Source organism: Platichthys flesus, chromosome 24 (genome assembly GCF_949316205.1).
Source record: "Platichthys flesus chromosome 24, fPlaFle2.1, whole genome shotgun sequence".
NCBI lineage: Eukaryota > Metazoa > Chordata > Actinopteri > Pleuronectiformes > Pleuronectidae > Platichthys > Platichthys flesus.
In genome coordinates, this window is record NC_084968.1 from 3,113,188 (window position 1) to 3,128,684 (window position 15,497).

The 15,497-nt window shown below is 40.6% G+C and overlaps 1 protein-coding gene and 2 long non-coding RNA genes across 4 annotated transcripts; 2 read left to right on the plus strand and 1 right to left on the minus strand.

Annotated features, from left to right (window-relative positions):
- The first annotated feature begins 589 nt into the window (after window positions 1-589).
- Window positions 590-3,027, plus strand: LOC133950099 (uncharacterized). 2 transcript variants are annotated; one of them, XR_009920226.1, is made up of 4 exons: window positions 590-656; window positions 1,090-1,272; window positions 1,892-1,978; window positions 2,727-3,027. It is a non-coding gene; the product is annotated as an uncharacterized LOC133950099 (long non-coding RNA). The 2 variants fall into 2 exon arrangements; XR_009920227.1 differs by lacking the exon at window positions 2,727-3,027 and adding an exon at window positions 2,106-2,191.
- Window positions 3,028-4,736: 1,709 nt separating this feature from the next.
- On the minus strand, window positions 4,737-7,112 carry LOC133950068 (uncharacterized). Its single transcript, XR_009920225.1, has 4 exons — window positions 6,826-7,112; window positions 6,120-6,206; window positions 5,224-5,371; window positions 4,737-4,990 (listed from the first exon to the last, which is right to left on the minus strand). It is a non-coding gene; the product is annotated as an uncharacterized LOC133950068 (long non-coding RNA).
- Window positions 7,113-10,850: 3,738 nt separating this feature from the next.
- On the plus strand, window positions 10,851-13,708 carry grpel1 (GrpE-like 1, mitochondrial). The gene is made up of 4 exons (XM_062383964.1): window positions 10,851-11,011; window positions 11,993-12,143; window positions 12,239-12,320; window positions 12,534-13,708. The coding sequence occupies exons 1-4, from the start codon at window positions 10,944-10,946 to the stop codon at window positions 12,878-12,880; spliced, it is 648 nt and encodes a 215-aa protein (XP_062239948.1). The 5' UTR covers window positions 10,851-10,943; the 3' UTR covers window positions 12,881-13,708.
- The last annotated feature ends 1,789 nt before the right edge of the window (window positions 13,709-15,497 follow it).

Here is a 15,497-nt window from a genome sequence, read left to right on the forward strand (position 1 = left end):
CAACCCAGTCTCATCAGAAAACGTTCAGTGGCAACGTTGGTCCACTTGGAACGACGTTACCATCTCACAATCTGGCCTCTCAGAGTGTGAGATGGTAACATTTTGTCCTCCCATTGTTTTGCATTGGCGTGTTCTAACGTCACGTGACTCACAAGCTCCCGTCTGCGGAGAGGAAAACATGGCGGATTTTCCTTGTTTTTTAAGATCAAAATATAATTTTGTAACTTAGTTTGGGCATAAAAAATCATTCTGACACCATTTCTAGCGAAAAATGTGCTCTTTGCTTCCACAGTCTTCAGCCAGTTCGTGCTTATGATAAATATTTGAATAGTTATTAGAATGTTTTTTAGCGTTGCTATGAGGGTTGCTATGACGCTCTCATGCGGAAGACCAGGTCACAGCGTGGTGTTAAAATCACCGTCCCTGCGTGGTGTCCTTCAGTGATCGTGAATGTTATTCATGTTATATAATATTAATATTTGAGGATGGATTACACCTCTAATGCGAAGGATCCTGCGAGTCTGTTCATACAGAGGCAGGTCCGAGTTCGCCGACGGACCGAGAGCTCGAGCGGACATGACGTGTGGCTTGTAAACAAAACATTCGGTCCATTTAACTCAGCGCTCCGTCATAGCTGGAGCGCTTCCTTCTGTCAGGTAAGTAGTTTATTGTTTTTAAAGATCGTTACGATCTAGGTTTACAGTCCGAGTGCTGAGACAGCGGATGCGGAGTCCGTTGATACACACAATGGATGCTATTCTTCAGCTAATACGCCATTGTTAGCCACATGCTACAGCCCACGGTAGCCTGTGCTACCTAGCCTGTGCTACCTGGGAGGTGAATACATGGTTGTGGAAACCAGTTCAAGATGCTTAGCTCATCATTGAGGGACGCTACAATATAAATATAAACATGAATTTGATTTATGAATGCTTTAGATTAATAAGGAGTGTATTTCTCTACCATTACTCCACAATATTAGGTCAATTTGGTTTAATGTATAGTATGCAATATGACAATGATGTTTCCATGTTATGGAGTTGCGATTCATTTTATAAAACAATTGCTATGTTCTGTTTTTTAATCAAGGAGGATCCAAGTGAAGCGACAGGAGTTTCATTAACGTCAATAACTTGGACCGACCAGTTTGTTTTGCTTGATGAAGAGCAGGAAGGGCAGCCTGGAGAGAAAGAGAAGCCGGGTTGAGCCCACTACCATCATCCACGTACCACGAGGAAGATGAGGGAGAGAAATGATCCTACCATTAAAGAGGTACTTTTAAGTTACATACCAGAAACACCATTTTATATAATGTGCCAAATATACATTTTTATTGAATCCCCAAAGTACGCTTGCTGAAATACAAGTTAATATCACACTGAAAGAAGTTTGATCAATCATGCTTCCCTGCTGTGATTGTTTAACTGGGAAAACAACTTTTTCCACAGGAAGGCAAGTCAATTTAAAGAATACATGTGCAAAGTTTTCCTCTGTTATGTATAATGATGACCCCCATCAAACATAATGTTAGCAATCTTTACACCTTTTAATTCATACTGATTATTTCTGTCTACATGTGTGAATTTGCCTTCATTAGTTTCAGAAAAGAGCGATGATGTATCGGTCAGTGGGCGGCAGCACGAGACTCCGCAAACTAGTCTGTAAGCAAAGTAGACGAAGGCATCGAGGTTGCGGCCTGCCATCATTGTTATTTTGCTTAAGGGACTGAATATGTATCATGTAGAAATATTAGCATTTCCCTTATATCTACCAAAACTGCTTGTTTCACAGACTGCAGTTTTGTTTTGATCCGATGTGGTGTGCAAATACAACCGTATCTGCAATGGGTTGTGGGGCATTAACATTTGTAACTCTAATTTTGTTTTGACAGACTGTGAAAAGAGCGTTGAGAACATCACCACTCTACAGGAAGACACAGTCCAGTAATGGGTGTCAGAAGTTCAGTAGTGAACGACAGGTACTGTGGAAAAATGTGTGTCATTGTTGTACAATGTCCTTTGACTCTGTTTACACAAGGTTAACACAAAAAGGTTTGATTGTAATCTGATATTGGTATGAATTCATGTTATTCTCCTCTTCACAAGAAACAAACAATCCAAATTACCTGCAGAACGCCCTTGATGGAGGCTTCAGCTTCATCGTCAGACTGGCGAGACAGCAAGATGCCAACTTTGATGCCAATTTATTTGGGTAACATTCTGTGACCAAATGTATAGATAACTTTTTGTAGATTGTAAAAAACGATAACCCATTTATTAAAAAAAAACTACACTAGAATTACCGCACTGCGTTGTATGACTCCGCTAACCAGTGCAGTGTCCGTCTACATATTTCTACATATTTTCTCTCATATAAATGACACTGTAATCTCTTGACAACTGAAACCATAAGATGAGGTCAGTGTGGCCTTGTCCTTTTGACTTTAAGACAAATACACAGTTAGACAATCCGAAAACATACAGTAATGCCTCGGACGACTCGCTATTGCAGAGGCATTAAAACGTTAGTGTAGTAGATTGGATTTTATTGGTGTTCCATTGGACATCTTGTATGGGTACACCAAAAAATATATTTGGTTTCACATTCTAGATGTCAATAAGCAGAGACATCAACTCAGGAAAAAGATTTCTGTAGAAAAGAAAGCCCTGTATGTGTGTTTGTATACGCACTATTGAGACATTTTGTTTTTTATCATATATTCTCAGGCAGCACTGAGGTATTGACTGAGACGGGACGTGAGGGCCTACTCTGCGTGCTCAGAGTTCAAGCCCAGCAGGCTGCAGCGGGCCTGACATATTCCGGAACAGCAGCACAGTCTTTGGATGACTCCTCTGAAGAGGAAAACATGGCGAGGTACTTCTCCACTGATGAAGAACTGTGAGGGCTGTGATTAGCTACACTCTCTTGCTACAAGGCTACTCTTGCTACTCCCTGGCAGCCTTAGGAAGGCATTAGCTTGCTGTTGGGTAGCTGTTAGCTTCAGCATTTTTTGTTTTTAGCGGCCTGTCTGACGTTTATGTTTTTAAAAAAATCAGAGGGAAACATCTTCATAATTTAACCCTATGGTTTGTTTGTGTGTCCTTCAGTTTTTCTCAAGAGAAGCAGTACAGGTGTGCCTCAGCTCCACGGTCCCTCCTGCAGCCTCCGCTCCTGATGCTAACGTCATGTCTCCATCACACCAAGCAGCAGACCTGGATTGACAGACCTTTCTCCAGAGCTGCCCCCTCCCTCTGAAACCCCCCTCTCCAAAACACTATTTGTGTCGTTTTTAAAGTCTTATTTGCATGAGAATTGTTGATCATAACATTTCCAGCAGATGCCTTAAAGTAATGTTTGTGTACAATAAATTACATTGATCATAACATATTCGTATTTCCTTGCACTTCTACACCATGATATTGGCAGATAAGATGCTGATTACATTAAAGCAGTGAATGCTCTGCTTTAAGCAACATAAACACACAATGATCCAATGGATCTGAAGTAGAATGGGCCCATTACATTCTTTAGAGAATGCCTCAGTTATTGAAGTCAGAAAATAGCATTCTTTATCTGAGGTTCCAGTCATTTGTAGTCACAGCAAAGCACACAGGTCTGGTTGTCTAGGGACACCCATATCATATTGTTTAAGATGTGTAACATCAAGTTTGTGTCTCAGTCCAAAATACACTAAAATTAGGTGACCCAGATGTTTCACAATAAAATCTGATAAGGTCTTATGAGAAACATTCTTAACATTAAAGAAATGAACACAGAGGTTAGCAATAGATGTTTGACTCAAATCAGTAGCTGGTAATCGGCAGCCTGACTTATTCAAACACATTAATACTACAATGAATGAGGAGGGTTATCTATCAGAAATCAACTATATCGTCACATTAGGTTTCTCTTGAGCTCATGGAAATGACCTTCACATTCCACTCACTGTCACCTGAACCATACTGTTGTTTCTGTATCTACAGTGACTTTTAGGAAAACATATACTAGTGGGCAATGTATAAACATTAATACATCTTATTTATATAGAGCTTTTCCAGAAGTGCAAGTACTTCACTGAGGGACAACTCATACAAACAATATATACATATATCTTATTTCCATGTGCTAGGACAGCCTCACACTTGGATGTAAACCAATTTTAGAACACATTTGCTTATACTTGAGATCTTTTAAATGAATGTCCCAGAAATGATTTCTGATAGATAACACTTGCCTCATTCATTGTAGTATTAATGTGTTTGAATAAGTCAGGCTGCCGATTACCAGCTACTGATTTGAGTCAAACATCTATTGCTAACCTCTGTGTTCATTTCTTTAATGTTAAGTGTGTTTCTCATAAGACCTTATCAGATTGCATTGTGAAACATCTGGGTCACCTAATTTTAGTGTATTTTGGACTGATACACAAACTTGATGTTACACATCTTAAACAATATGATATGGGTGTCCCTAGACAACCAGAGCTGTGTGCTTTGCTGTGACTACAAATGACTGGAACCTCAGATAAAGAATGCTATTTTCTGACTTCAATAACTGAGGCATTCTCTAAAGAATGTAATGGGCCCATTCTACTTCAGATCCATTGGATAATTGTGTGTTTATGTTGCTTAAAGCAGAGCATTCACTGCTTTAATGTAATCAGCATCTTATCTGCCAATATCATGGTGTAGAAGTGCAAGGAAATACCAATATGTTATGATCAATGTAATTTATTGTACACAAACATTACTTTAAGGCATCTGCTGGAAATGTTATGATCAACAATTCTCATGCAAATAAGACTTTAAAAACGACACAAATAGTGTTTTGGAGAGGGGGGTTTCAGAGGGAGGGGGCAGCTCTGGAGAAAGGTCTGTCAATCCAGGTCTGCTGCTTGGTGTGATGGAGACATGACGTTAGCATCAGGAGCGGACGCTGCAGGAGGGACCGTGGAGCTGAGGCACACCTGTACTGCTTCTCTTGAGAAGAACTGAAGGACACACAAACAAACCATAGGGTTAAATTATGAAGATGTTTCCCTCTGATTTTTTTATAAACATAAACGTCAGACAGGCCGCTAAAAACAAAAAATGCTGAAGCTAACAGCTACCCAACAGCAAGCCAATGCCTTCCTAAGGCTGCCAGGGAGTAGCAAGAGTAGCCTTGTAGCAAGAGAGTGTAGCTAATCACAGCCCTCACAGTTCTTCATCAGTGGAGAAGTACCTCGCCATGTTTTCCTCTTCAGAGGAGTCATCCAAAGACTGTGCTGCTGTTCCGGAATATGTCAGGCCCGCTGCAGCCTGCTGGGCTTGAACTCTGAGCACGCAGAGTAGGCCCTCACGTCCCGTCTCAGTCAATACCTCAGTGCTGCCTGAGAATATATGATAAAAAACAAAACGTCTCAATAGTGCGTATACATACACACATACAGGGCTTTCTTTTCTACAGAAATCTTTTTCCTGAGTTGATGTCTCTGCTTATTGACATCTAGAATGTGAAACCAAATATATTTTTTGGTGTACCCATACAAGATGTCCAATGGAACACCAATAAAATCCAATCTACTACACTAACGTTTTAATGCCTCTGCAATAGCGAGTCGTCCGAGGCATTACTGTATGTTTTCGGATTGTCTAACTGTGTATTTGTCTTAAAGTCAAAAGGTCAAGGCCACACTGACCTCATCTTATGGTTTCAGTTGTCAAGAGATTACAGTGTCATTTATATGAGAGAAAATATGTAGAAATATGTAGACGGACACTGCACTGGTTAGCGGAGTCATACAACGCAGTGCGGTAATTCTAGTGTAGTTTTTTTTTAATAAATGGGTTATCGTTTTTTACAATCTACAAAAAGTTATCTATACATTTGGTCACAGAATGTTACCCAAATAAATTGGCATCAAAGTTGGCATCTTGCTGTCTCGCCAGTCTGACGATGAAGCTGAAGCCTCCATCAAGGGCGTTCTGCAGGTAATTTGGATTGTTTGTTTCTTGTGAAGAGGAGAATAACATGAATTCATACCAATATCAGATTACAATCAAACCTTTTTGTGTTAACCTTGTGTAAACAGAGTCAAAGGACATTGTACAACAATGACACACATTTTTCCACAGTACCTGTCGTTCACTACTGAACTTCTGACACCCATTACTGGACTGTGTCTTCCTGTAGAGTGGTGATGTTCTCAACGCTCTTTTCACAGTCTGTCAAAACAAAATTAGAGTTACAAATGTTAATGCCCCACAACCCATTGCAGATACGGTTGTATTTGCACACCACATCGGATCAAAACAAAACTGCAGTCTGTGAAACAAGCAGTTTTGGTAGATATAAGGGAAATGCTAATATTTCTACATGATACATATTCAGTCCCTTAAGCAAAATAACAATGATGGCAGGCCGCAACCTCGATGCCTTCGTCTACTTTGCTTACAGACTAGTTTGCGGAGTCTCGTGCTGCCGCCCACTGACCGATACATCATCGCTCTTTTCTGAAACTAATGAAGGCAAATTCACACATGTAGACAGAAATAATCAGTATGAATTAAAAGGTGTAAAGATTGCTAACATTATGTTTGATGGGGGTCATCATTATACATAACAGAGGAAAACTTTGCACATGTATTCTTTAAATTGACTTGCCTTCCTGTGGAAAAAGTTGTTTTCCCAGTTAAACAATCACAGCAGGGAAGCATGATTGATCAAACTTCTTTCAGTGTGATATTAACTTGTATTTCAGCAAGCGTACTTTGGGGATTCAATAAAAATGTATATTTGGCACATTATATAAAATGGTGTTTCTGGTATGTAACTTAAAAGTACCTCTTTAATGGTAGGATCATTTCTCTCCCTCATCTTCCTCGTGGTACGTGGATGATGGTAGTGGGCTCAACCCGGCTTCTCTTTCTCTCCAGGCTGCCCTTCCTGCTCTTCATCAAGCAAAACAAACTGGTCGTCCAAGTTATTGACGTTAATGAAACTCCTGTCGCTTCACTTGGATCCTCCTTGATTAAAAAACAGAACATAGCAATTGTTTTATAAAATGAATCGCAACTCCATAACATGGAAACATTATTGTCATATTGCATACTATACATTAAACCAAATTGACCTAATATTGTGGAGTAATGGTAGAGAAATACACTCCTTATTAATCTAAAGCATTCATAAATCAAATTCATGTTTATATTTATATTGTAGCGTCCCTCAATGATGAGCTAAGCATCTTGAACTGGTTTCCACAACCATGTATTCACCTCCCAGGTAGCACAGGCTAGGTAGCACAGGCTACCGTGGGCTGTAGCATGTGGCTAACAATGGCGTATTAGCTGAAGAATAGCATCCATTGTGTGTATCAACAGACTCCGCATCCGCTGTCTCAGCACTCGGACTGTAAACCTAGATCGTAACAATCTTTAAAAACAATAAACTACTTACCTGACAGAAGGAAGCGCTCCAGCTATGACGGAGGTGTAATCCATCCTCAAATATTAATATTATATAACATGAATAACATTCACGATCACTGAAGGACACCACGCAGGGACAGTGATTTTAACACCACGCTGTGACCTGGTCTTCCGCATGAGAGCGTCATAGCAACCCTCATAGCAACGCTAAAAACATTCTAATAACTATTAAAGTATTTATCATAAGCACGAACTGGCTGAAGACTGTGGAAGCAAAGAGCACATTTCTCGCTAGAAATGGTGTCAGAATTAATTTTTATGCCCAAACTAAGTTACAAAATTATATTTTGATCTGAAAAAACAAGGAATATCCGCCATGTTTTCCTCTCCGCAGACGGGAGCTTGTGAGTCACGTGACGTGAGAACACGCCAATGCAAAACAATGGGAGGACAAAATGTTACCATCTCACACTCTGAGAGGCCAGATTGTGAGACGGTAACGTTGTTCCAAGTGGACCAACGTTGCCACTGAACGTTTTCTGATGAGACTGGGTTGGTCTGGTTCCAGAAGTTTCTTCCAGTTGATGAGGGAGTTTTTTCTCCAGAGTCTCCAAAGTGCTGCTCATTGTGGGAACTGTTGGGTTTCTCTGTACATTTTAAAGTCTTGACTTTCTATGTAACATTCCTTGAGATGATATATTGTGATATATACGCTATATAAATATAATTCAATTGACTAAAAACACATAACTCTTTGTCGTAGAGAACAAAGGAATCTGTTAAAAGTATTTCAAATAGTCTCCATTTCTGTTTTTCAGCTCCAGGACAGATTGAAGGAGAACGGACTGAGTGGCGTCACCTTGAAGTGGAAAGCAAAGGCTGATGGGAAAGTTTTCCACAAGGAGGAAAAAGGTTCTGACAAGAAAAGAAAAACTGAGTTTTAAAAATTTGAATTAAACTTTCATTACATGTGCTAATGTTTCATGTCTGCAAATATACACACCTCTATCACTGTACGTAGTTAAACCATAACAATGAATGATGTTGTAGAAAAACTAGCCTTTGTGTGCTTATATACTTAAACTGTGCGTCTGTGTATAAAGAGCATCAGGTACTTTATGCAGCCTGGGAAGAATGTCTAATTAACACCAGACACAGGGAGAGTCTCCATCGGAGGGAAAATGTAATTAGTTGCTAGGCAGGTTAATAATGTAGCAGCTGATTATATACACTTATATATATACTTATACTAAGGGAATGACAAAGACCCACTGCACAGGTCAAGCCCATGTAAAACAGATTTCTGGTTGCAACTGAAAGCTTTCATCAGACAGCACCATATATCCAACATAAAGAAATGTAATAATGTATGCGTCCTGACTGGAATCATTGTTTTTTAACCTATATTAAGTGTGTGGAAATCTAATCATTACAAAAAATGCAGATAGACATCGCCCTAATCGAATGGAGTCTGGAGACAGGACCTTCTTAATCGAGTAAGGCCTGAAACAGAGGCCTCCACAACTCCAAGATTTATATTGGTGTCAAAGTTAGACCAACAACCACAACTTGAATTCACCATTAGAATCGATCCCTGACCTAACTGTAGGGGGACACAAAGTAAACTTGGGAAAGTATGACACCATTAGGTTCGGGACTAATCAGAAGTTTTGAACCAATCAGGAGATGGAGAGATTCACCTCCTGATTGGTTGAACGGGCAACAGCGAGACAAGGATGAGCAGAGGGTTTGAAGCCCAGTCTTCACTTGGGTTCTGGAAACAGCTCAGGTTTACATCTTGTAAAGAAAAATAAACTCTACTGCATTGAACTCTGACCATCTCCAGTGAATTATTTTGACCAACTATTGAGACTTCAGTATAAGCAAAGTATACATGTTGGAAAATAAGTCAGGACTTAGCTTCTGGTCCAGTATTACACCTTTTATCTCCCACAATGCATCCTGTAGAAGAGTCTGACCCTCATCTTAAAACTGTCATTTAAACTTTATAAACAAATCCTTTGTTTTCGCACTCACTTTTATTGTTTCTGAATAGTGTCTTAAGAATTAGAATCAAATTAATCCCATAAATTCCATAAATTGACACTGATTAGGTTCAGTTTATGAGACAGTATCTTGCAGCTTCCTATTTGACTCTGCTGACCCCTAGGGGTAAGACTATAGACTGCAGCATGTACAACACACACACGTATATAAAGGCAGGAGGAGTTATGGTAGAAAAATATTCAAATAACAGTGGGATTTTTTCATTTTTAATTTGATAACTTTATTAAACTTGGCTTTCACATCTGAATAAAGAGTGTAAACATTGTGTTGCTGTGACTACAAGCACCCACAGAGCTCACAGTGTACAGTGTATGATAGGGTTGTCAGTGTTACACTAAAGCTGTGACTCTTGGTAAAGGGATCATAAACCTACAAGTCTGTGTTATTGTCTTATTATCGTATGAGACTTTTTCTGCATGTCCGTGTGTTTCCTGGAGGAGTCCTCCTTCCTCTTCCTGCTGCCCTAGCTGCTCTGCTGCAGCCTGTAGGTTTTCCAAGCCTGGGCTCTCTCCTTCTCCAGGACCTCTGTGTCATCCAGAATCTCCAGACCTGGGATCTGACTGATGACGTTCTGTCTGAAGACGAACTAAATGAAGACATATGAGATATAGATAGATGCATTTTTTTCATGAATTTTAACTTTAATTCAAGAAAATTAGAAAGGAAGTGGCGATCCAACAACCGTGTTGAAAATCACCTAGCCTGAAATTCTAGTTCAGTTCAGGTTGGGGTTTTATAAATAAGTTTTTTCGGGGTGGATTTAATCATCATAATCTTAAATTAAAATTTGCAACCATAATGACAGGTCACATGTTAGGCCTGTCGTTTCCACATACACTGCTGCAGCGATGTAGCCTCTGAGTATCAGTGAAATGTGTTAGAAATCACAGATGAAATCAATGTTTTCTGTGGGGCCTGTGTTTTCTGTGTAGTCTATGTCACCTGTTTGTAGATAGATAGATAGATAGATAGATAGATAGATAGATAGATAGATAGATAGATAGATAGATAGATAGATAGATAGATAGATAGATAGATAGATAGATAGATAGATAGATAGATAGATAGATAGATAGATAGATAGATAGATAGATAGATAGATAGATAGATAGATAGATAGATAGATAGATAAACTACAAACCAAGAAACAAAACTCTATAACATAATATAACTGATCCACAGTCTGAGTTCAACAACCAGAGGATGAGTAGCCTTCTGTTTGATAAACATTTTTGAAGTTGTCCTTGGTCACATGCGTCTCTTTCACCTTTAACTTCACCTCAACCGAACTACCACCCGCGTCAGGCTCTTCTCTAAATCTGATTGGACGGCTGCGAGCGGTGTCCTACACTCTGACTTCGTATTGGCTTAATCCGCACGCTGCTGACAGCTCGGTAGGTAGTCGCATCAACGTGTGTCGGAAGGAGGTTGTACCCATAGATTGTACCTGGTGCTGCTGAGGAAATGGCGAGCTGGTGTGTTCGAGCAGTGAGACAGAGCTACTCTCTAGTAGCCTCGCCCGCGTTGATACGGTAAATGGCGTTGTGTTTGTTCGCATAGACAGAAACGGCGAGTTAACTCCGGCGGGCGGTGCTAAAGTCCTGTTGTGTCCTGGCTGTGTACCCGGCTAGCAGCGTTAGCTTTCCTAACGGACCGCGCTCAAACACATACTTAGACCCATATAAGAGACGTGTGTAAGTCTGTGTGAAAGGGTTTTTGTAGTGTGTGTGTAGGACATGGCTCAGATACAGCAGGGTAGGGTATGCTAGCTGTTAGCATGTCACTGCGAGAACTGGGGGATGATGATGATGATGATGACATAAGGCGACACTCTTGCCTGAAGTGTCATACGAGTTCAAGTGAACGAAGTGTGAATGGAAGTGTGCTACTGTGCTAAGTACGATGATCGCAAGGGTACATTGACTATTGAATGACATTCAGGCTAGTTGCATAACATTCTTAATAGTTGTCTGATCCCATCAACTAGCAGAGGTTAAATAACATTCACAGTACAGACAGTGTGTAGAATCTCTTAGGGGGACAGCTGGGTTAAGATGCTGTTTACAATATCTATTAGTTATACTTATTACCCTCCATGCACGTAGTTCTATTAATTGCAGTTGATCAGGTACAGCATGTTGAAGGAGATGTAATAGAATTCTACCTGTGTATTTTAATTCATGGAAATATTAATAATTGTGTATGAAGATTGAGGGACAGTCCCATTACGTTCTCCTAGAACTGTTTATAAAATGCCAGAAAACAGAATATTCACATTATAAAAGCTAGAATTCTTTGCGATTTGAGCTTATCCACTGTTTAGATCAGTTTAAGTCAGTCGCCCTTTTTCCTTTTGGAAATACAACATTCTAGATCCTGAAGAGATACTTGGCCATAACAAACTTTTAATCCTGGGAGATTATGCAGTTGACTATGGGTGCAGAGCCTGGTTAGGTGAGGTGGCAGCCAGCAGCCCCAGACTAACGACCTACTGTGTGACCTTTCCACAACAGAGGGTCCCAGCGATATTTATGTGCAGCGACCCAGCAGAAGAGTGGCGCCAGGTCGGAGGAGGATGCGGCAGAGAAGCCGGAGCAGAGTGCAGCAGAGAAAGCCTTGACGGAGGAGAAGGCCCTGCTGGAGGAGCAGCTCAGGGGAATGACAGTAAGTCTGAAACAGAGACGAGGGGGTTTGGCTCCTGGTCCTGAGTAAAGATTTTTTTTTAAACTTTGACTTGCGTTTCCGCGAATTCTTTCCAGGATAAGTACAAGCGGGCCTTAGCTGACACGGAGAACCTCAGGACACGGAGTCAGAAGATGATAGAGGACGCAAAATTATACGGTAAACATACTGTAAATTCTTCAGTTACCCCAAGATTTCCACAATAACAAACTCCTCCAGTGATGGATCCTATTTTCCTACTAAATATTCTATTGCAGCTGCATCCATGTAGTCCAACCACTAGATATCTACATTTAGCATTACTTAATTGTTTCTTAGTGACACACAACTTGTATTTGCACTGTTGACTAATGTTTTTCGTTAAATCACCAGGAATCCAGGGCTTCTGCAAGGACCTGCTAGAAGTTGCCGACATCTTGGAGAAGGCCACAGAGAGCGTGCCCAAGGAGGAGGTGACAAGCCAGAACCCTCACCTGAAGAGCCTGTACGACGGCCTGGTGATGACCGAGTCCCAGATCCAGAAAGTGTTCACCAAGCACGGCCTGGTCAAGCTCAACCCCGAGGGGCAGAAGTTCGACCCCTACGAGCACGAGGCCCTCTTCCACGCCCCTGTCGAGGGCAAGGAGCCGGGCACCGTCGCCTTAGTGACCAAAGTGGGCTACAAGATTCACGGTCGCACCCTCAGGCCAGCGTTGGTGGGTGTGGCCAAAGCCCCATAGAAATTCTGAGGGAACTGTGACAAAGTTGGATTTGTTTTGGTTGCCTGGGCGACGGATGACCTGAGGTACAGTAGACTGGCAAAGGGCACACCGCTTCCCCTTTTCCCATGACCTGTCCTCACTCCCCCTCCACCCTAAGGTGCCTCGGAGAAACGGGAATCCAGCTGAACCCAACCTCTGTATCTGGACAAGAATCATCTGTTGTTAACACTTTGTCAAGCACGGGACAGTTTTTACAGTAAAATGTCAGTTAGTCAGCAGTCATGTCTCATTTCAGGCAGTTACCGTTAGAGATCATTAAAGTAATGAACCCGGTCACAGACAGAGGCTTTCATTTCTCCTCCAATTAAAAAAAAAACTGAACTGGATGATTAAAAGTAAAATTATCATTATCCTTGAATTTGTAGATTTTGGGGGTGAGAGGTGGTGATAAAACATCCATAAAGCGCGTGGCTGAGTCTGAACTGCTGGGATCATTCCGGACTTTTGTTTTTGAATTAATTGTGTGAATAAAATGAGAAACATTACTTGAGGATGTGAAGAAAGGTTGAAGTTTGACTGGGTACTGAGGGAGGCCTTCCTCAGCCTTTACATGTAGGTAAGACATCTCTGGTTCAATTGGATGGGACCAGGCTCCGGTAAGCCAGCCTCAGTCACAGTAGTGTCCCTTTGTCTTGTTGGGCAGTAATGAAGCAGTCATGTATCTTTAAACCAACCTAATGATGTAATTAGACCTTTGTCCAGACTATCACAGTATCAGAATAAACTGAAAGGCTTGTTTTTTCCTTTTACACATTTTATCTTCAAATAAATTAAAAATTAAAACCACTTGATCATATTCATTGTGTCCTAAAATAATGAACCTTTGCCTGCCACAAGTAGTAGTACAGGACAGTGGACTTGTTTTACTCTGCATTAAATAATGTGTGTTGATAACTGCACATCAACTACAAATTCCATGAAAAGCCCCAAATGAATTAAGTGATTTTACCAATTAGCTGTTATCCAAAGCCGGCTATCTTATTCCAAAAGCACTTTTCCTCTGTTTGAGTGAATCTATAAAAAAAAGGCAAATGTTGCAGGTCAAAGTTCACCACCGAAGCCACACGGCAAATTTGCTTCACCACAGGAAGCAAATGTGCAATCACTGCCTCGCTAAATGGAGGGTAACCAGGAGGAGGCTTACCACATATTTGTGTATGTGTGACCGGGTCCACAGTAGGAACCAATAAGCTTGGTAAGGAAAGACGAATAATCTAATAACATGCAAAAACGCATTGTTGGGTTTGTGTTTTTCTGATTTACAATTATTAAATTACTCGGCACAGGTCGTGTCTACTTGTACTGTTTCACCTACTCACTGAGAAGTGAAATTTCTGTCATAATTCCTGAAAACACTGATCAACAAGACCTCATTCAAATAATGCTCAGACTTGGTCCACTGCTACAGATTGATGAACTAGTCCTCGACTATTGTGTGTTGAAGATGAAACAGGACCATTTAGTATAATAAAGTATTGGCACTTTTAATACATCTCCATACACACCTCGTCGTGTGCGACAACAAGGCCACGGGACACACAGCTCAACATTATCAGACCGGTATCATGATCAAAGGCCAAACGCCATCACAATACCAAAAGCCTCACAAAGTTATTCTTTTGTCGGACGATTTTTTTTTTAATTACAAAAAACTATAAAAAAAAATTCCATGACAAAAATACTGTACATTTCACAGGTCAGCAATTATACTTTCATTTTTTTTTCTATTTATCTTACAAACTTATTTACAGTTGGTGACATGAAGTGAGCAACTCCCTCCCCACCCTCCACCTTTACAAAACACATCATTCCCTCCAATGGGAACAACAACAAAAATCTAATCGCCATATTTGCCTTTGAGACATTTCCACCAAAACACAACACCTTGGAACATTTGGTGGCACATGCAGAATGAAATGGACCAGATAGCTTCAGCTGCCACTTCAATGTCGTCGTTATCGTTGCTTCTGGAGAATAAGACATAGTATCTTATTTTAACAATACAATGCTCGGCCTTTTCAACCAACTGGTGACAGTCGACAAATGCAACACAACATGTTGGCAATGGGACAATATGCAGCAGCACTAGTGTAAAAGGTATCCCTGTGCTGGAGCTGATCATTATGAAGCTTGTTCTACTCAATCTTCAGTGTGTATCACAGACTGTAGCTGCGTGGTTCTACTGCAAAGAGAAAACAAAAAGATAAAGACAAACCAAGTAAAACGAAAGTGGTTCTTAAAAATCGTTGATCATTTGTGCAAATTTACATTTTCTTAAAACAGCTGTAGTTGTTCTTTCCCCGTAATATTGTTTTTGGCAAATGATCAAAGAGGAGGAAACTTTGAGGACTATTTCCCGTGGCGATTAATACACATTTAGTGTTAAAGCTATCCATCCATTATACTGCTTATCCTTTTGTGGTTGCAGGAAGGGGGGGGGGAGCTGGAGCTGTACTGATGCTATCAACGTTTTTATAGTAATTGGTGGATGAATGAATAGTTTTGAGGAGGACTGAGATCAGGCTTTTGAGGACAGTGAGGCCCTGTTCACCACCTGGTACATGTTTTGTTTTTC